The 22,980-nt window shown below is 43.6% G+C and overlaps 1 protein-coding gene across 2 annotated transcripts in view; it reads right to left on the bottom strand.

Annotated features, from left to right (window-relative positions):
* Positions 1 to 22,980, bottom strand: part of LOC126235679 (cytosolic endo-beta-N-acetylglucosaminidase) — a 115,889-nt gene that overhangs the window by 74,226 nt on the left and 18,683 nt on the right. For both annotated transcript variants that reach the window (XM_049944408.1, XM_049944409.1), the window contains exon 2: positions 11,098 to 11,246. In XM_049944408.1, the coding sequence (XP_049800365.1) occupies positions 11,098 to 11,246 (149 nt within the window). The remainder of the gene's footprint in view (positions 1 to 11,097; positions 11,247 to 22,980) is intronic.

A 22,980-nucleotide genomic window follows, 5' to 3' on the forward strand; every position in this document is an offset into this window, starting at 1 on the left:
AAATTACAGGCTATGATTCATGTGAGGAAAATGTGTCGAAAGTCACTCTTCACAGAGTGCGAGTTACCACTGCTTTCAGGTGTTTTAAAATGCAGAAGTGTTGATGAGACATAATTTTTTTTAAATGCAGTGCCTGATTATTGTAGCTGATTTCATGAACAAACTACTGTGTATGGACCCATAACAAATTGTCAATAGGGGTGCAAAACGAAAAGTTACAACAGTATTGATGATTTATGACACAGACCAAGGTGTCTCTGAACATAATGTTTGTTGATACATTGTGGTGATATACAGAAAAGTTTGGGTTGTATGCATTCTTTCGAATGTTTTCTGTGTGTTTAAAAGGCACTATTCACGGAATAACACTGAAAAAAACCACACATTAACAGTCACGGAAAAGAACAGAGTACACAATATGCAAGAATAGGATATTTGGTATCCAATACCGATTACAAAACAATTAATCTGTCACTTTTAACTTACACGATTCACTTCTACACTTTGGAAAAATGACAGTGTTCTGGTCCACTGTTCCTGATTGAAAAATGCATGACAGCAGTATAAATTCTAATGCAATGTTGTAAGTTTCAATAATGAGCTTCCTGGAAGATTTAAATTGTAAGCTGTACTCAAACTTTTCCACCCACAGAAACATTCTCATCAATTTACCTGTTCCAAGACACATGATCTCACTCAAAACTCAACTCCGTTGATATCTCTCCCCTGTTGTTGTAGTGGCCTTCAGACCAGAGACTGGTTTGATGCAGCTCTCAATGCTACTCTGTCCTGTGCAAGCTTCTTCATCTCCCAATACCTATTGCAACCTACATGCTTCTGAATCTGCTAAGTGTATTCATCTCTTGGTCTCCCTCTCCGATTTCCACCCTCCACGCTGCCCTCCAATACTAAACTTGTGATCCCTTGAAGCCTCAGAATATGTCCTACCAACCAATCCCTTTCTTCTAGTCAAGTAGTGCCACAAATTTCTCTTCTCCCCAATTCTATTTAGTACCTCCTCATTAGTTATGTAATATACCCATCTAATCTTCAGCATTCTTCTGTTGCACAACATATCAAAAGCTTCTATTCTCTTCTTGTCTAAACTATTTATTGTCCAAGTTTCACTTCCATCCATGGCTACACTCCATACAAATACTTTCAGAAACAACTTCCTGACACTTAAATCTGTACTCAATGTTAACAAACTTCTCTTCTTCAGAAATGCTTTCCTTGCCATTGCCAGTCTACATCTTATATCCTCTCTACTTCAACCATCATCAGTTATTTTGCTCCCCAAATAGAAAAAGTCATCTACTACTGTAAATGTCTCATTTCCTAATCTAAATCCCTCAGCATCACCTGATTTAATTCAACTACATGCCATTATCCTCATTTTGCTTTTGTCGATGTTCATCTTATATCCTCCTTTCAAGACACTGTTCATTCCGTTCAACTGCTCTTCCGGCTGCTTTGCTGTCTCTGACAGAATTACAATGTCATTGGCAAACCTCAAAGTTTTTATTTCTTCTCCATGGATTTTAATACCTACTCCGAATTTTTCTTTTGTTTCCTTCACTGCTTGCTCAATTTACAGATTGAATAACATCCGGGAAAGGCTACAACCCTGTCTCACTCCCTTCCTATCCACTGCTTCCCTTTCATGCCCCTCAACTCTTATAACTGCCATCTGGTTTCTGTACAAATTGTAAATAGCCTTTCACTCCCTGTATTTGACACCTGCCACCTTCAGAAATTGAAAGAGAGTATTCCAATCAACACTGTCAAAAGCTTTCTCTAAGTCTACAAATGCTAGAAACATAGGTTTGCCTTTCCTTAATCTTTTTCTAAGTCGTAGGGTCAGTATTGCCTCATTTGTTCCAACATTTCTACGGAATCCAAACTGATCTTCCCCAAGGTCAGCTTCTACCAGTTTTTCCATTTGTCTGTAAGGAATTCGTGTTAGTATTTTGCAGCCGTGACTTATTAAGCTGGTAGTTCGGAAATTTTCACATCTGTCAACACCTGCTTTCTTTGGGATTGGAATTAATATATTATTCTTGAATTCTGGGGGGTATTTCCCCTGTCTGATACATGTTGCTCATCAGATGGTAGAGTTTTGTCAGGGCTGGCTCTCCCAAGGCTATCAGTAGTTGTAATGGAATGTTGTCTACTCCCGGGGCCTTCTTTCGACTTACATCTTTCAGTGCTCTGTCAAACTCTTCACACAGTATCATAACTCCCATTTCATCGTCATCTACGTCCTCTTCCATTTCCATGATATTGTCCTCAAGTACATTGCCCTTGTATAGACCCTCTATATACTCCTTCCACTTTTCTGCTTTCCCTTCATTGCTAAAAACTGGGTTTCCATCTGAGGTCTTGATATTCATACAAGTGATTCTATTTTCTCCAAAGGTCTCTAATTTTCCTGTGGGCAGTATCTATCTTACCCCTAGTGATATATGACTCTACATCCTTACATTTGTCCTCTAACCATCCCTGCTTAGCCATTTTGCACTTACAGTTGATCTCATTTTTAAGACTTTTATATTCCTTTTTGTCTGTTTCATTAATTGCGTTTTTTATATTTTCTCCTTTCATCAATTAAATTCAATATTTCTTCTGTTACCCAAGGATTTCTACTAGTCCTCGTCTTTTTACCTACTTGATCCTCAGCTGCCTTCACTATTTCATCTCTCAAAGCTATCCATTCTTCTTCTACTGTATTTCTTTCCTTCGTTCTTGTCAACCATCCCCTAATGCTCTCTCTGAAACTCTCTACAACCTTTGATTCTTTCAGTTTATGCAGGTCCCATCTCCTTAAATTTCCACCTTTTTGCAGTTTCTTCAGTTTTAATCTACAGTTCATAACCAATAGATTGTGGCCAGAATTCACATCTGCCCCTGGAAATGTCTTACAGTTTAAAACTTGGTTCCTAAATCTCTGTTTTACCATTATATAATCTATCTGAAACCTTCCAGTGTCTCCAGGCCTCTTCCATATATACAACCTTCTTTCATGATTCTTGAACCAAATGTTAGCTACGATTAAGTTATGCCCTGTGCAAAATTCTACCATGCGGCTTCCTCTTTCTTTCCTTACCCACATTCCATATTCACTTACTACTTTTCCTTCTCTTTCTTTAACTACTATCAAATTCCAGTCACCCATGACTATTAAATTTTCATCTCCCTTCACTATCTGAATAATTTATTTTATCTCATCATACATTTCATCAATTTCTTCGTCATGTGTGGAGCTGGTTGGCATATAAACTTGTACTACTGTGGTACGTGTGGGCTTCGTGTCTATCTTTGCTACAATAATGCGTTCACTATGTTGTTTGTAGTAGCTTACCTGTGTTCCTATTTTTTATTCATTATTAAACCTACTCCTGCAGTCCTCCTATTTGATTTTGTATTTATAATCCTGTATTCACCTGACCAGAAGTCTTGTTCCTCCTGCCACTGAACTTCACTAATTCCCACTACATCTAACTTTAACCTATCCATTTCCCTTTCAAAATTTTCTAACCTACCTGCCCAATTAAGGGATCTGACATTCCAAGCTCCTATACGTGGAACGCCAGTTTTCTTTCTCCTCCTTAGTAGTCCCCTGCCCGGATATCCAAACGGGGGACTATTTTACCTCTGAAATATTTTACCCAAGAGGACGCCATCATCATTTAACCATACAATAAAGCTGCATGCCCTCGGGAAAAATTACGGATGTAGTTTCCCCTGGCTTTCAGCCGTTCGCAGTACCAGCACAGCAAGGCCATTTTGGTTAATGTTACAAGGCCAGATCAGTCAATCATCCAGACTGTTGCCCCTGCAACTACTGAAAAGGCTGCCCCTCTTCAGGAACCACACATTTGTCTGGCCTCTCAACAGATACCCATCCGTTGTGGTTGCACCTACGGTACGGCTATCTGTATCACTGAGGCGCGCAAGCCTCCTCACCAATGGCAAGGTCCATGGTTTTTGGAGGTGGGGGGGGGGGGGGGGGAGATCTCTCCCCTACTATCTGCATTTCACCAAGATTTCCTGTATGTCTTACTGTATTAGCAACCATGGAAGAAAGTATATGGCAGAGAGTATGGGATAACAATATGCCCTGATGCACTGAAACTGTATACTCAAACAAACACTGAACCTTGTCCTTCGCCTCCTGCACACTTGAATGTCACAGCCGACAGTAGCAAACTGCACGAACAGCCAGTGTACCAAACTCTGAAACTGTTCCTCATTCAGACAATTCAGACTTTTTCCACAGTCATAAGGGGTTGACAGCTCAAAACTGGGTTCTGCCTTATGCACAACACCCACTTTCACAACTGGGTTAACAACACATTCTCTGGAAACTGACAGCATTCTGCAACGGCATAATGCAGTGCAACTGAAATGTTTTGAGTTTCTTGCCTTACATTAACTCTGCTTAGAGAAAATCCAGCACCACATTAAACTATGAACTGGCTACAGTAACCAAAATTCATATGAAGCAACATACAGAAATCATGGTGATTACAATACAGGATGTAACAAATAAAAGTGGCCCTGTGAGCGGTGTTCCCGGGTACAAAGAAACACAGCAGAGGAAAGGAAATACAGCACTAACCTATAGCAGATGTTGAAAGTGACTAGCATTCGTCTCTTGGCACTCTTGGACCTTGATCATCAAGTTGCTGAAGGCGGATTGAAGCTGGACTCCTGGAATTGCTGCAGTCTCATCCAAAACGTTCTGCTGCAGTTCTTGAAGACTATGAGGGTTTTTATGATACACTTTAGACTTGAGGGCTCCCCACACAATAACACAGTGGCAGATCAGATCACATGGGTGGCCAGCAAGGGCCACGACCAGACTGACCTCTGCTAACAACTCTGTCAGATATGAAGATTGTGTAAAAATGCTCCAAGGCTCAGTCAGCTGTATGGACAGTTGGTTCATCCTGTTGAAAGTAACTGTAGGGCCTTTCCTCCTCTGTTAATGCTGCCACAAATGGTTTCAAAATGTTGGCAATATAATGTGCCGAAGTCAGTGTCTAATTAAAGAAAATGGAATAAATAATGCAGTGCGCAGACACTGCACACCAAAGCCTAACCTTCTGATCATGCAATAGTGTTTCGTGGAAGTTATGCAGATTCTCTGCTGCCCAGAACCTACAACTCTTGAGGGTCGACATAACCACTCAGGTAAAACCAGGCTTCATCACACATAAATATTGAAGCTGTTCATTATCATCTCAGCCAGCTCCTGCTCACAAAACTGGGGGAGCATCTCCTGGTTTTAATGCACAAACAACACACACTCAGTAGTGATGCATGTGCAGATCCAGGTGGAGTAACCGTCCGCATGATCGACACGATAAGACAATTTCTCGGGACAAGCTTCGGGTTGATTTGGCGGGACTCTGAAGCATTTTATGGTGAACTGCAGCCAGTTTTTGGAATGTTCTTTGACTTGTTCAAAACAGATCCTCACTGGTGCCATTTTAAGACTAAGCATTGCATGGCACTCTTTGTTGGCTGGCACTTTGAAACCATTAAACTTCTCGGCAAACAACTGACCACACCATTTCCAAGACTTTGTTGGTCACAAAACTTTCCACAATGAACACCCCATGCTCCACTGTGAGTACCATTGCCCCTTTGCACTGCTCCATTCACAATGACACAGTCCCCACTATGCTCTGAACTGGTGCGGATCATGTGGCAGGCATATAAATGGTGTGTGCATCACAGGGTGTGGTTGTAGCCATACATAGACATCCAATCGTATCCACTCATCCGGGCCACTTATTTGCCCCACCCTGTATTTGAATGCATGGTTTTGTTGCAATATGACTGGATAAAATCATTTCGGCTTCCAGACATGTCAATTTGCTAATATACACGCACCAACTCTTGGCTGAGTGCTCCTCAGCCACTGTTAAGTGATAACTCATTGCTGCGTGGTTGCTGGCCTTCTCTTTACGTAGCCATGATACTGGATGTTGTAGCACTGGTGCTAGGTGCACTGCTGCATACAGCAATGTTTTCTACTTGGGTCTGTCACACCTGCTGTAACTTTGCAATAGTCAGATTCTGAGAGAGGTAGCATCTGTATTGAGGATACTATTAGATATTTTGATCTCAATAATTTTGTTTTTATGCTGTTCCAGAAACCACTAGGCTCACGATGATAGAGATGTCATCAAATGCAATTTTATGTCCATTTTGCACAGCATGTTTGGCTACAGTTAATTTTTCGGGATAATACAGTCACAGATACTTCTTCTGTTCAATATGGCATTGTTCTGTTGAGTACATAGTACTATCCACATTAATATACTATTTTGTAAATGCCAGGTGCTCTGATATCTATTTAATCTTTCACAGGTGCCATGGGTTGGCGTATTTTAGCTGGAAGCATGAAGACTGACATTATGTCTCTTCAGGAACTGAGATCTAATGTTCTGTCACTGAATCACAGAATGACCAGACAAAAAATTCTTGTTCATTTGCTTAGTGGTGTTCCGCTGATGTATGCATACTGAAATTGCCCGCAGTATTTGTTGCTTATTGTAGCCATTCTCACAGAAGACAGATGGATCAATTCTTGTGGTAAGATCTGGCATCAGAAACAACTTCTGTCCTTAAAGGCCTTAACAGACTGAATTTTTGAGACAACTGGTGATGGCTACAAGTGTTGTGATACTGATCTATATGAGTAGATTTTGTCAGTCTGTGGTTCAGTAACAGGGAAGACAGCTGGCTCCTGAAGAATCATGACATCAAGTTAGTCTTCAGACCCACAGCTAAAATATACACTCCTGGAAATTGAAATAAGAACACCGTGAATTCATTGTCCCAGGAAGGGGAAACTTTATTGACACATTCCTGGGGTCAGATACATCACATGATCACACTGACAGAACCACAGGCACATAGACACAGGCAACAGAGCATGCACAATGTCGGCACTAGTACAGTGTATATCCACCTTTCGCAGCAATGCAGGCTGCTATTCTCCCATGGAGACGATCGTAGAGATGCTGGATGTAGTCCTGTGGAACGGCTTGCCATGCCATTTCCACCTGGCGCCTCAGTTGGACCAGCGTTCGTGCTGGACGTGCAGACCGCGTGAGACGACGCTTCATCCAGTCCCAAACATGCTCAATGGGGGACAGATCCGGAGATCTTGCTGGCCAGGGTAGTTGACTTACACCTTCTAGAGCACTTTGGGTGGCACGGGATACATGCGGACGTGCATTGTCCTGTTGGAACAGCAAGTTCCCTTGCCGGTCTAGGAATGGTAGAACGATGGGTTCGATGACGGTTTGGATGTACCGTGCACTATTCAGTGTCCCCTCGACGATCACCAGTGGTGTACGGCCAGTGTAGGAGATCGCTCCCCACACCATGATGCCGGGTGTTGGCCCTGTGTGCCTCAGTCGTATGCAGTCCTGATTGTGGCGCTCACCTGCACGGCGCCAAACACGCATACGACCATCATTGGCACCAAGGCAGAAGCGACTCTCATCGCTGAAGACGACACGTCTCCATTCGTCCCTCCATTCACGCCTGTCGCAACACCACTGGAGGCGGGCTGCACGATGTTGGGGCGTGAGCGGAAGACGGCCTAACGGTGTGCGGGACCGTAGCCCAGCTTCATGGAGACGGTTGCGAATGGTCCTTGCCGATACCCCAGGAGCAACAGTGTCCCTAATTTGCTGGGAAGTGGCGGTGCGGTCCCCTACGGCACTGCGTAGGATCCTACGGTCTTGGTGTGCATCCGTGCGTCGCTGCGGTCCGGTCCCAGGTCGACGGGCACGTGCACCTTCCGCCGACCCCTGGCGACAACATCGATGTACTATGGAGACCTCACGCCCCACGTGTTGAGCAATTCGGCGGTATGTCCACCCGGCCTCCCGCATGCCCACTATACGCCCTCGCTCAAAGTCCGTCAACTGCACATACGGTTCACGTCCACGCTGTCGCGGCATGCTACCAGTGTTAAAGACTGCGATGGAGTTCCGTATGCCACGGCAAACTGGCTGACACTGACGGCGGCGGTGCACAAATGCTGCGCAGCTAGCGCCATTCGACGGCCAACACCGCGGTTCCTGGTGTGTCCGCTGTGCCGTGCGTGTGATCATTGCTTGTACAGCCCTCTCGCAGTGTCCGGAGCAAGTAGTCTGACACACCGGTGTCAATGTGTTCTTTTTTCCATTTCCAGGAGTGTATATGCAAACTAATGATGCCAATGAAAAATAATGTAGACCAAAAATCTTCTGGCATTAACAAAATAGCATGTGAGAATGTACAGTATTAAGTTTAGCAGACCATTCCCATCATAGAATAATGCTGGGTCAAAAAAAGGAGGTCTCTACAACTACATTATATAGAGAAATTGGAATAATTGACATAAAATTGCATTGAACAATATATGTATCAAACAGAAAGGGTAAAAATTTCTGGGATAGCATAATAAAAGAAGTTATGAAGATCACAAAATCTGATAATACCCTCAATGCAGACTGTGAATTGCAGCAAAGACAGCATGGAATACATGCATCACACGGTTAAAGTGGGCACAGCAGATTCAGTATGAAGACATTGCGTTCTATGGTGACTGACTGAGCATCAGTGCTGTCACAGCCAGATGGTAATGACTCTATTTAATGATGAGGCCAGAAACCATAGTCAGTTACCATCTGATAATGGCTGTGGAGCATTAAGCAGAACAACTTTCAGCCAAGGGCTCATGCATGTGAAATCACTTGATGCAGTTGGATGCCCAAGAGATTTTACTAATGTAGATCATCTTTGTACAAATGGTTTAGAACATAGTATTAAATTACAAATATAGTATTTTACTGCACTAATACCTCTTTAAATATTGTATAATTAACAGCAACATCAACAATAACAGCATCACTAAACACAGGGTTTGTAGCAAATTTGAAATATCATTAGCACAATATATATCAAAGGAAACAGAATATTATACAGGATATCCCAATTTTTTTTAAAATCATAAAAATGTTAGAGGTTCATACGCTGTGTACCATGAGATGTAAAAGGCTTTTACTTCTTAACAAACTGTTTCCTGCATCGACACTGGCACTGCTACCATGAAGAATAATAAACAACTGTCTGCGATATATCCACACCCAAGATCACCAATGTTTACAGTTCATCAATAGTTGTAGAAGATGGAATATTGCTCATTATATGGACCTGCAGAGATACATTTAATCTACTGTCATGTAGTGACTAGAAAGCCACACATATGTAAAGGCCACACATTAACTGAAAGAAATTTACTGTTGTTGAATCAAAGTTGCCCAAGGTCTTGCAAGCAAAAGAGTCTAAGTGATTTTGAGCCCAGAGTTCAGACTGAGATGGAAAAGATTTATCAATGTGCAGTCATTAACTTTCCTATCAAAGAATACAGTTTGAAGAGTACTGGTGGAGCAGAAATTTCTCCATATTATAGCAGTTAGTTTTATGAGACTGTTACTGGAAGAGTGGGAAGTTTTTCAGTTCGAACTGCAGACATGATAGTCACGGTCAAGTCAGCAAGATGTTAGCAGCTGAGTCAGACTCTTTCCCAAACAACAGGACTTCCAGTACTTTGTTGGAGGCGAACAGGCACCCATGTCCTGCAAGGTGTGGTCTGGCATATGCCGCACAGATCAAAGTGGTGGTGCCGCATCGCTCATGGCGAGAAGCCTGAGGGTCCGACTTGGCTGTGGCATTTGGCTATTACAACCGTTCAGATCAGCTCCTGCGCACAGCAGTGCAATCTGTGACCACAGTGGTGGAAGCAGTGGAGAGTCAGGATGGCACAGGGGCTATCAAAGTCCAGACCTTGGTGTACAGCTGGCAGTTGATGAACAAACAGTGACTGCCTAGTGTAAGCGGAATGGATGGCTACATAGTGGCCCAATGGTGTGACTGAGTGGTTCATGCCTTGGTGGCTTGATGGGTGCATAAAATAGCACCTTGACGACCATTTAATTTGCTGCTGCTGGCAGCTGCACCATGCAGTGGTGAGTGCTGATTCAGCATCCCTTATGCCAGCTTACTGCAATGCTGTTGTCATGCGGATGATGGCCAGTGCTCTGGTGATGTCACCAGCTGTGACAAAATATCAGTAATAGGTACTGAAAGCATGTCATACTTTTACACCATTACAGTATCACAAACAATAAGTGTAAGCAATTGCAACAAATAATTTTGAGCCCAGAGTTCAATTCTTTCAATGGGTATTCCAGCACAATAATACAGTGCCACACTTCCTACTGTCCATGTGATTTATGGATGATGGCTCTTACATTCCTGATGATGTTTTCAACTGATACAGATACCATGTCTGGAGTGATGAAAACCTATAATCCAAGATAACCTTAGATCATCAGTTATGACTCTCTTCCAACTTGTGGGCTGAAATTATATGAGATCAACTACTACGACCTCATTTGCTGCTACCCCATCTGAGGATACTTATTACCTGGTTTTCATTCGAGACGTCACTGGTGTTGGAGAGTGTACATCTTGTTGTTTATGAGAGGATGTGGTTTGAACACCACCTCACTTTGAGATTAATGTTTTTGAGCAACTGATCAACAAATGCACTTGTAATTGGATTGGAAGAAGCCAGCACTATCGTTGGATCTCTTTTTTCAGAATTTTTTAAAAAATGAGATTACATGAAGTTTTAGTGCATGAAACCTCAGTAGGATCTGAAGAAGAGCTTAGTAGCTTCCTAGTTGTTTGTCTTATTGTACAGCAAAACATAGGAAGTTGAGGGTGAGATGTACAATTTCATGTGTCACTTCAATATGTGTTAATGAGCAGTAGTTGTCACTTTTAAAAGTTACTATAAAATTAACATGTTTCTTAATGTGTAAGTTGTTTATATCTCTTAAAAGAAACTAAGAATTCATACATAACTAATACTTCCTCACTCCCAGATACACAGTTTAAGATCCTCTACCATCTGTATAGCTCTACTCAATGCCCACTGTAAACTAAATAGACAAGTAAAATATTCATCACAGCATTTGTTAAATGCTTAAAATGGTTTTCTTATTAATCAAATCTTACCTAAGATTTTCACTCCATGTAAATGAGCAGCATTGATCCACCCAACTGGAGGTATGGTAACAAAATGATGGCTGAAGTAGACAAATGTATCAATCCCTGTCCAGTGGAAAAATCTGTAACTATCATGTTTAGTACTGTCTGCTAGGAACCTAAAAAAAAAAACAAAATCTTGTAAAACATATAATATTCCAAAACATCTTCTTTAATAAAATATAAGTGGAAAGTAAACAGTGATCAACAGTGAAAGCCGATATTGAACTGGGAATACTAAATGGTAATTAGCTGATAAATGTATCAACTGACAAAACATGAAATCAAGATCACACAAAAGTATTTTGAACCATGACGAAAACAATGCAAAGAGGCACGTGAACAGTGATCAGAATATAAACAGTTAACAGGGTTTGACATAAAGTTTCCAGTTCATAAAAGGCTGCCAGTAATAGCTCTCAACAATATAGTGAATATACAAGAAAAACAAGCTAAATCAGGAAAGACTGGACAATAATAACAATTAAAAAGACACAAAAAATGATACAACCAGGACTACAAAATAAGAAAGTAAAGCAAAAGGTAGAAGAAGTGGGAATGTACGTGAAAAATAAAGAGAGGAGAACTATTGTCACACACAGAGATAGGAAAGTAACTGACATGATACTGAGGAGTGGAGAAACTATTTCAAACATTTTATTAGCAAGAGTAAAGTAACACATTGACAAATAATAGGCAGAAGAAGACACAGCAGTCATGTCTAGGCATAAAATACTTTCTGCAGAATATACTCAACAACACAATAGAAGTGATCTGTCGTTTGACTCCATTTTTAATACTTATATTTTGCTACTTCTCCAGTTGCCCCTTCTATAACAAGGTATACTATATGCTCAGTTCTGGAATATTAACAAACAGCTCTCGGGTGATGTCTATATATTTGTTGTGTACATAGTTCCGTGTAGTCAGCGCATACACAACTTTCCCACTAGAGCGCGCCCCACTAAGCACAACAGCGCAGGCGCAGCGCTCGTCCGTCTCCGCACTACGAGATGACGCTGTCATAGAGACGGACCAAATTCTGCTTCTGCCGATTCGTGTGTTAATATGTAACGCAACCAGTGAGATTGCTGCTAACGTGCAACCTTTTCTCCTCGCGGATCACACTCGCACAGTGATACATGAACGCACGAGGTATTATAACGAGAGTACAGAGCTCCGATCTGTCAGTCTGCATTTGTCTGTACCAGTCTATAGTCAAGTTTCAGTCTGCGCCTAATAAGATTACCATATTCCTGTACATAGCCATGAAGAGAAATGTATAGACACTTTGTCAAGTATCAGAGATATGTGAGAATAAGATTAACGTACCAAGACCAAAGGAACTTCAGATTGTCAATTGTAAATAGCATCCAGAACCAAGTTAAGTTATTTTTATGCTTGTTATTATTTTAATAAATGTGTGTGAAAATTAATCAAGTTCTGTTTAAAGTTGGTCACCGTCAATCTGCTACTCTAAGCGTGCAAGCCACGATAAGACCACGAGACTTATTGCTGACACTCACCTAGTTCGTTAGAGCGACAAGTCAAATAATCTGATGGTGTGTGTACCGAAGGTCTTACAGTACGCACACCACAATATTCATCAATATTTAATCTCTCTTTGCAATCCATGTATTGCTTACATTGTCTGTTGTTCTCTTCCCCTGTTTATCTGCTATATTGGCTTTTTTAACACACACAAAATTTCACCAGCCATCACCACTTTCATTAGTGCAAACAGAGTAAGATGCTACGGTGTTTAAGACAATGGTTTTGCTTTCATACAGAGGAGGGGCATGGTGTTAATGGTAGCTGACATATCTCTCAATTTAATTTTTCTTTGCTTTCTTAATCAGTTGAACTGAATACAAAGTTGTCCCATAAACAAGACAAACAATTTTCATACCCGTGTTAGTCCAATCTGAGCTTATGCTCTAGTTATCTTGCCATTAATGGGATATTAAATTTTAATACATTTTCCTTTCTTTGCAGCATTATGGCATTATCTCAGTAATTATTTACACTTTTTTTCCATTTCTATCTGCAATATTTTCCTTCTTGTACTTATTTGTTAAAAATGAATAAATACCGATAAGTAACTGTTTTGGTATGTGCACTCTTTCAAGCCCATGGGCTTCACTGAAAATTAACAATTTCTTCTTTTTTCAGCACAACTAACAATGATAAATTTATCACTCATCTTTGCAGTGGTATGGTAAAGGAGTGGTGGCAGTATTTCCTGGTTTATCTTTGTAAAAGAACATTTGACAAAAAAATTTAAATCATCATCCTTTCTTTGAGCCCTATGTCATCAGCAAAAGTCTTGTCACACATGATTGTGTCAGAGAGAGATTATTACTGTATTACTAAACTTTCTTATGATGTGTGGCGGTTATCGACCACAAGCAATCTACCAACTCATCTTTGAACTAACTTCATTGAAAAATGTTTAGAATAGTGTTCGCCATGTTGTCGAATCAAGCGACTGTGGATTTTCAATGTGTCATTTCGTGTAGCTATTTCTAGCAACAATAAAAGTATTCAATCAATTAAGTGGTATGTTTCGGTTCTACAATCTCTATACAACCCAACGACCACACTGGTGACAACAAACTATTGTTTTTCGTGTGATTCTGATAGAACTCCGTGTATAAACAATGTGGCCGATCAACAACGCGAGTGTGCCTACGATTCCGCTGTCCTGTGTAAGTGCGAGTGAATCCTTACGAACGGCTCCAGGACAACTACCGTTTATGCCACATCCCACGTTTGCATCTCTTACGAATTATTACGCTCCACAGTCACAGCTTGCGACAGACACTTGTGTTGTGACAATGCCACCCAACAGTGTTCGCGTGAAACAAGACATCGACGACGCATCATGTGCTGTGTATTCTGTGTTACCTGTGCCGTACGGCACACAGGCCATGCAATACGACCAGATCGCCCGCTCGTTTGTTCCGGTGGCACTGGCCTTCCCTGCCGCAACAAACACTGATCGTATTTCGGACTGTTCCATGTTTCCAGCAGCACCGGCTGTTTCATCTGCGTCGGCAACACACCAGGCATCTTCCGTGCCAACCATGTCGTGTCACTTTGCATCTTCAGTTGCCACGCCAGACGTCGCATCTCGCTCTGAGCCGGATACCAGTTTCCGGGCCCTCACCTTGTCTCCAGTGGCACAGCAGTCGAAGCCCCCAAAACTGCCACCATTCAATCGTGACAATCCTGTCACTTGGTTTGCTCTAGTCGAGCATGTGTTTGAACTTAATGGTGTTATCTCGGACGAAGCACGTTACTCCAGTTTGATTACTCATCTACACGACAAGCTTGAGCTGGTGAGTGATATAATTAATTCACCACCACCTCTGCCACGCTATATTTCGGTGAAGAAAATTATTGTGGAACGTTTAGCACGCACTACGGATGAGGCGCTGCAGCAAATCATCCATGTCGAGCAAATTCAAGACAGATCGCCGTCTCAGCTGTGACGCCGACTATGCTCAATGGTCGACCAGCAAACCCTGCCAGATACCGCCCTGAGGGCCATTTGGTCAGTCAAGTTACCATATGACAACCAAACCCAACTGCTCGCCCTCTCAATGGCAACTTTGGACCAGCGCCTACGGATCGCTGACAGCATGCATCAACTATATTTGCACATACACCTCGTCCCTGCAAGCCATGTTCGCACGGTGCCAACAGTTGGCACACCTGCAAGTGTCAGTGCCTCACCAGCGCCGCCTGGGAGCGGCCACGTGAACTCCTACGCATTGCGTGAGCCGACGGCGTCCCCACCTGGGAGCCACATGGGAAAACTACTGCCTGTCCCCACCACTCCTAGCACTCCCACTGCTGGCGCCCTGCACAGCCCCGCGACGATGGCGGGAACTCCTTGCCCGGCTTCCCCTCCCACTCATCGGCTGTGCTGGTTCCATGCAACACACGGCAGTGCCGCCTGCAAATGCCAACTGTTGTGCGCGGCGGAAAACTACAGGCGTGAGCCGCTTTAGGCGCCTCGTCTCGCGCCGCCTCTTCAGGGCGTCTGCAATGTACAAAACATTCTACACACGATGCCAGCTGTGCACCCAGCCGTCTGTACATTCTCGACGAATGCTCCAAACTCCACTTTCTCGTGGATACAGGCACGGACTCCAGCGTTCTCCCCCGAACACTTGCTCCGTCGAGCTTGCTACCTATCGTTTCCACGCTCCGCACGGCGAATAATTCCAATGTCAGCATTCACGGAACAGTTGAGATCCAGCTTCAGCTCGCACCTGACATGCTGTTCCCATTGACGTTTCACATCGCGGATATCGACAAGTTGCTGCTCGGGATTGATTTCCTCCGTCATTATGGACCTTCTCCAGACCTACAGTTTGCAGCACTGGTGCACCACACTTCCAGCACACACATCCCTGGCTCCTTGGCGCCATGTGCTACAACTCTGACTCTTAGTTATGATTCACTCATCAACGCTTCTGCCGATTGTTCCTACCTGTCGGCTCAACTCGTCGCCTCCATCGCTGAAGTCAACCGCCAACGTCATGAAATAGATGCTATTCATAACGACAACAACAGACTACGACAATTGATTGCAGACACATCACGCGAGATAGCGCACGCACACAGCGTGATTGCCAACCTCACACACGTTTCCGCACCTGTCGCGGACTCTACGGATGAACTCCAGCTTGAGTTATTCTCTCACTCTCATGCTGAGTGACCTGCTCACGTCGAGCCGACACACGACCCCACCTTATCACAGGTCACAGCCACTGCAGATCTCTTCCTGCGACGGCACTTCGCACGAAGGCCTCCACCGACCACGCCCACGCAGCTCCTGTTACGATGCCGACTACGTGGCTCCCATAGCCACCACCACAGGTCAGTGACTCTTCAACTGTCAGGGCTGTGGGTGATTCGACACCCTCCCATTGCCCCCATGTCACGGTGATTTCGAACGGCACATGCTACAGACTGAATACTACCGAAGACCCGCCAGTTCGTCACATAGCCAGGTGTCTGTCGGCCCACAAACTTTGCCAGGCAAAAGCTATCATACAGGACCTATTAGACGCCGGTATTGTCTGTCCGCCCTCCAGCAACTGGTCTTCTCCAGGTCACTTGGTTTCCAGGAAAGACAATTCGTACCGTTTATGTGGAGATTACTGCAAATTAAATGCACACACCATCATTGACAATTATCTGATTCCGCATATTCAGGACTTTGCACAACAACTACACGGTGCACGCATTTTCAGTGTTATTGACTGTAAAAAAGTGTACCATTAGATACCTATGGACACTGATGACATCCCAAAAATTGCTATTATCACCCCCTTTGGCCTCTATGAATACTGTACCATGACGTACGGCCTCAAAAACGCCACGCAGACCTGGCAATGCTTCACTGACTCACTCCTTCTCCCACTGCATTTTTGCTACGCATAGCTCAATGACGTCCTTGTTTTCTCAGCGCCCGAAACAGAACACGAAGAACATTTGTCACGTGTGCTACAAATTCTCTCAGACAATGGCGTTGCAATTAACGAGGATAAAAACCAGCTCCGCTGCTCTCGTATGACGTTTCTGGGTCATGAGGTCAGCCTTGACGGCATACGGCCTACATCCGAGCGTGTCGCCATTATTAACGGACTTCCACTTCTGGAAACGTACTGTGACCATCGTTTCTTAGGAATGGTGAACTTTTCCGCCGACAGATCCTGCTCGCAGCTTCACTTCAGGCACCACTCACAGACGCGTTGGTAGGCAAGAACACTTCAGGCGCACGCAAAATAGTTTGGTCCAAGGATATGACACGCACGTTCGACAATCTCAAGTCCGCCCTGACCAATGCGGTTACACTCATGCACCCACTTGCAGATGCGCGTATCTCTATTATTATGGACGAAAGCGACGCCTGTATCGGCGCCGTGCTTCAGCAACACATCGGTGATACCTCTCAACCACTCCGATTCTTCTCTAAAAAACTGTCCGCTTCTCAACGCAAGTGGTCCGCATTTGATAGAGAGTTACTGGCCATTTACGAAGCTGTCAGACACTTTCGCGAAGATATTGAAGGTCGCGAGGTCACTATTTTCACTGATCCCCGTCCGCTCGCAGATGCCATTCATAATCCTGCTACCGACCTCCCACTGCGTCGGTTCCGACTTATGGATCTCATATGCCAATACACGACGGATGTCCGCTATATAAAAGGTGCAGACAATGTCGTCACAGACTATACGTCGCGCATAAACACCATTACTTCGCCGTTTGACATGGCTAATCATGCGCGCCTTCAGCAACAAGATCCCAGCATACAGGATTTATTACAGGACACCAACACATCTCTTACCTTGGAGAACCGCCACCTACTGGGGTCTGACTCCCCAGTCATATATGACACTTCCACCAGCATACCGCGCCCAATCATACCTGCCTCGCAGTTTTTGATACCCTCCACAACCCAGCCCACCCTGGCATTCAGGCTACGACATGCCTTGTAACCGAACGTTTTGTATGGCCTAATGTCAAGCATGACTCGGTCCATGCGTGCATACCCTGTCAGCACAGTAAGAGTCGGACATCACGCCCAGCCGCCACTCAGACAGTTCGATGTTCCTAAGGGTCGCTTCCGCCACGTCCACCTCGACATCGTCGGTCCCCTCCCCCCTTCAGAGGGCTACAGATACATTTTGTCTATGATCGAGCGTACCAGCAGATGGGTGGAAGCTGTACTGCTTATTGACACCTCAGCTGCCTCGGTGGCCCGTGCCTTTGTCCAAACGTAGCTCGCCCACTTTGGCTGTCCATCCGCGATTACTACGGACCAGGGCCGGCAGTTTGAGTCCGTCCTTTTTGCCAATCTTTGCCAACTATGCGGTGTCAATAAATTCCATACAACCGCTTATCAAACACAAGCTAATGGTTGAGTCGAACGCTGGCACAGAACACTAAAAGCAGCCCTCATGTGCCATGCGGAAGAGTGGTCGGAGGTCCTTCCCTGGGTGCTTTTAGGCGTGCGATCAGCCTTCAAATAGGACCTGCAAGCATCATTAGCGGAAGTGCTCTACAGTGAGCCCCTTGTTCTTCCTTGCGAGTCCTTCGAGAATTCACATCCCCTTTCATCGGACGAGCTCCCCAACTTGGTCGAGCGTGTTCTCACGTGTATTTCACGCATCCATGTACCCCCTCTGCGTGCACACACAGTTCCATGCGTTTTCGTACACAAAGACTTGGCTCAATGCCGCTTTACAACCTCGCTACACAGGACCTTACAAGGTACTGTCATTCTCCCAAAACACGTTCCAAATCTCCATCAACGGACAACCACACACAGTGTCTGTGAACCATTTAAAGATGGCATGGAACATCTTGGAAGCAGCATCCGTTATTCCATGTGACTTCACCACTCCAGTCGAGTGTACTCACCTGAGTGACAACAGTGTTCTAAGTGATGTGCTGGGTGACGCCCACACTGTAAGTGAGTGTTCCGACTGAGGTCATAGTGACCCGTGTGATGTTTCTCCCCCTCAGCGCGACACAGCTACACCCCCTTTAGGTAGAGTGATTGTGTCTCACTCGCACCGTCGCCAGCAACTCACCTTTCGCCAGCTCCTCCGTCGAGCATCTACGTCACGGTTGATGTCTCCATGTATACAGCCTACAATCTAGCAGTACAGGTCCATGAGGGTTCCCTTTTCATCCTCCATGCCCCTCCCCGCTCTCTCGACGATTCAAATCCGTCTGTTACACTGCTCAGGCATCTCTCCCTTCCTCCCAAAGCCGATGTCAATAGCATTACATCGTTCATCGACACAGCCGGTACCATCATTGTCACCATCTCCATGCGTCCCTCTTCCTCAACATCACTGTCTCCCTCTCCCCTCCCCATGTCCAGAGCAGGTCGTCAGCTTTGGTCTCCTCTCTGGTATAGGGACTATACCTTTTCCTCGCCTATCTGCCCCCCCCCCCCTCGCAGATCCGATACCTCACCGATTATGCTGTGCTCCGCACTACCGGCGGGGGGCTCTGTGGCGGTTATCGACTGCAAGCAATCGACTGACTCATCTTTGAACTAACTTCACTGAAAAATGTTTAGAGTAGTGTTCGCCATGTTGTCGAATCAAGCGACTGTGGATTTTCAATGCGTCATTTCGTGAAGCTATTTCTAGCAACAATAAAAGTATTCAATCGATTAAGTGGTATGTTTCGGTTCTACAACCTCTATACGGCCCAACGACCACAGATGTTTGGAAAGCTCCTTTTCAAATAGTTGGTGACTGTAGTTACTGAAGGATTCAGTATGATTAATACATGTTTTCTGCAGTTTTATGGTGTATTTCATGTCAACAGTGCAGTAAGCATGATTTTTAATTAGTTTACCTTTTTTAATATGTTGCAAGGGGTCTCAGCAACCTATAAATAATCAGAGTGATAGGATTCTCTTTTAGCTTGACCATTTGTTAGCTCGAATTTGAGTCACCAGATTTGTTAGCTCGAATTTGAGTCACCAGATTTGTAAATTATCTGCAATGCAGCTGTAAAAATGAGATGGAGCTCTTTATTATTGAATTTACTGAACAAGTAGAGTTTCTAACTGTTTCGTAGTGAACCACATACAAGGGATGCCTTGCCCTGGAATGTTATCATCACCCAGAATATTATAAAGACTATGTCATGGTTCTCTACTGCCAGGAGTATCAACTGATATTCGTTCTCAAATTATATAATTTTAAAAAATATATTTATCTGTCAGTCTCTTGTTTTCATTTTTAATACACAGTTTTCTCTGATGCACTCAAAACTGCTGAAAGAGTCATAAGCATCTTCTCAAAAACTAGTGAACAGTTTCTATTCTTCCAGTTTTCTCAGAAGTTTCGAAGTCCCTTGTGCACAACCAGCTAAATAACTATTTCTAAAAGCATGATCACCTCTCTAACAGACAGTGAATTCCAACATAATAAAAATGCTACTACTGCTGTCACTGAAGTTGGTAACCAGATGTTAAGTGCATTTGAAAATAAGGATTTGACATCTGTTTTACTTCTGTGATCACAGAAACACTTTTTACTGTATACCCTTTCACATACTACTTGCAAAACTGGAATTTTGTGGCATCCAAACCCATCATTAGCTTTATCAAGTCCTATTTCAGCAAAAGGAGGCAGTCTGTCTCACTTAAAAACAGATTCTTCGTGTTGAATGAAGTTTGGACTGGAGTGCCGCAGGGCGTGGTCTTCGTCCATTTCAGTTCATCATTGCATTAATGATTTTATTTTTTTATTTATAATTGCTTACGATTTTGACACATACCACCTGGAATCCAATGTCAGTCATATTTTTGCATGGATACAGAAAGTTGTAATGATTTACTTTATCATGGAGGAGCCAGTTTAGGAGTGTGTTATGCAGGTAACATGACCAGAGCCGGTTTAAGGTCGAAGTGACACAAGCTGCCCCTTAAGATATCAAGCTGAGCCAGAGGTGCCCCAAGTGCAAGATTTCTATAGTGGACATATCACAAGTAGTAGAAGCTGTGTGGGGTGCCGAACAGCAAAGTGGAATATTTGCACACAATGTGTCAAACAATGGAAAATCCAGGATGGAATGTAACAATATGAGAGAAGGAAAGTTGCTACTCACCGTATAGCGGAGATGCCGAGCCGCGATAGGCACAATAAAAAGATTCACACAATCACAGCTTTCGGCCATTAAGGGCTTTGTCAGCAGTAGACACACATACACACACGCACTCACACACACTCATGCAAGCGCAATTGCACACACGAGATGTGTGAGCAAGTTGCACTTGTGTGTGTGTGTGTGTGTGTGTGTGTGTGAGAGAGAGAGCATCTCTGCTATATGGTGAGTAGCAACTTTCCTTCTCTCGTATTATTGTGTACAATGTGTATCATAATTAATAGATTTCCTCCATGGCTTAATCATTAGTTTTGCTACCTATAGTGCAGAATGACCCGTGTTTGATACCTGGTACTGCCTCAGATTTTTTCTGAGAAAGGGAGGTCTGGCATGGGGTCCATTCTGCCACTGTGTAGCCAAATGGAGCTCTTGAATAAACAAGCAGGGTACCATCAGGATTCATCTACTGGCAAATAACGGCTTGACAAATTGGTAACATGATGATCACACATCCCACAATCATAGCTCATTCCTCATATTGAACAGGCCTAAGGCCTAATCTATAAGAGATGGATACATTATCATATGAACAAAAAGGGGCAGGGCTCCAAAAGACAAGACGCTTTTGTGGAAAAACGTTCTTGAACCAGCCCTGGCCACAACACAGCTCATCACACACTGAGCGTGACAGAATTCATGGGATACCTCCTAACATTATTTCAGACCTCCTTTTGCCTGGCATAGTGCAGCAGCTCGATATGACATGGACTCAACACGTCGTTGGAAGTCTCCTGGGGAAATATTGAGCCATTCTTAATTGCAAAAGTGTTGCCAGTAGAGGATTTTTTGCACACACTGACCTCTCGACTATTTTCCATAAATATTCAATGGGATTCATGTTGAGCAAAATGGTTGGTCAAATTATTCACTTGAAATGTCCAAAATGTTTTTCACACCAATCGCACATGGCACATTGTCGTCCATAAAAGCTGAAGTCCACAAATGGCTGAAAATGGTCTCCAAATAGGTAAACATAACCATTTCCTGTCAGTTATCAGTTCTGTTGGGCCAGAAGATACCATCCATTCTATGCACACACAGCCAACACCATTATGGAGCCAGCAACAGCTTGCACAGTGTCTCGTTGACAACTTGGTACATGGGTTCGTGGGGTCTGTGCCACACTCAGATCCTACCACCAGCTCTTACCAAATTCAGGATACATCTGACCAGACTACGTTTTTCCAGTCATTCAGGGTCCAACCAACATGGTCATGAGCCCAGGAGATGCACTGCAGGCGATGTCGTGCTGCTAGCAAAGGTACTCGCATTGGTTGTCTGCTGTCACAGCCCATTAATGCTAAATTTTGTCACACTGTCCTAATAGATATATGTTCATTGCATGCCCCACAATGACTTCTGCAGTTATTTCACACAGTGTTGCTTGCTTGTTAGCACTGACAACTCTACTCAAACACCGCTGCTCTCACTCGTTAAGTGAAGGCTGCTGGGCTCTGTGTTGCTCATGGTAAGAGGTAATGCATGAAATTTGGTATTCTTGGAACATTCGACACTGTGGATCTCAGAATATTGAATTCCCTAATGATTTACAAAATGGAACATCCCATGTATCCAGCTCCAATTACCACCCTGTGTTAAAAGTCTGTTAATCACTCTGTGCGGCCCTAATCATGTCTGAAACCTTTTCACACGAAGCACCTGGGTACAAATGACAACTACCCTTTTATATATTGTGTACATGATGCTACTGCCATCTGCATGTGTGCTTATCACTATCCCATGACTTTTGTCACCTCAGTGTACATCGAGACACAATAGAATTGCATTAGGTAACTCAGAAAAATTGCGACTGCCTATGGATTGGGTTTTTTTCTAATAAACTCCTTCATAATCTAATAATAGAAACTAATTCTGGGGTAACTAACACTGTAGAAAAAATATCACTTAAACTGTTAGGCTTTCACATTAATTACAAATTAAACTGGGATAAATATTTGTCATGTCTACAAGAGAACAGCAGGAGTGTGTTACTTTGTGTGGAAATTTACAGATGCAATCATTAATGAAAATTAATTAAACAGAAGATCAAAGAGCAACTACAGGAAGAATTAGGTGAATATCAAGGAGGCTTCAGTCCTTGGAAAGCTGTGCAGAACAGATCATCACTTTAAAATTAGCCAT

Source organism: Schistocerca nitens, chromosome 2, assembly GCF_023898315.1.
Source record: "Schistocerca nitens isolate TAMUIC-IGC-003100 chromosome 2, iqSchNite1.1, whole genome shotgun sequence".
Lineage (NCBI taxonomy): Eukaryota > Metazoa > Arthropoda > Insecta > Orthoptera > Acrididae > Schistocerca > Schistocerca nitens.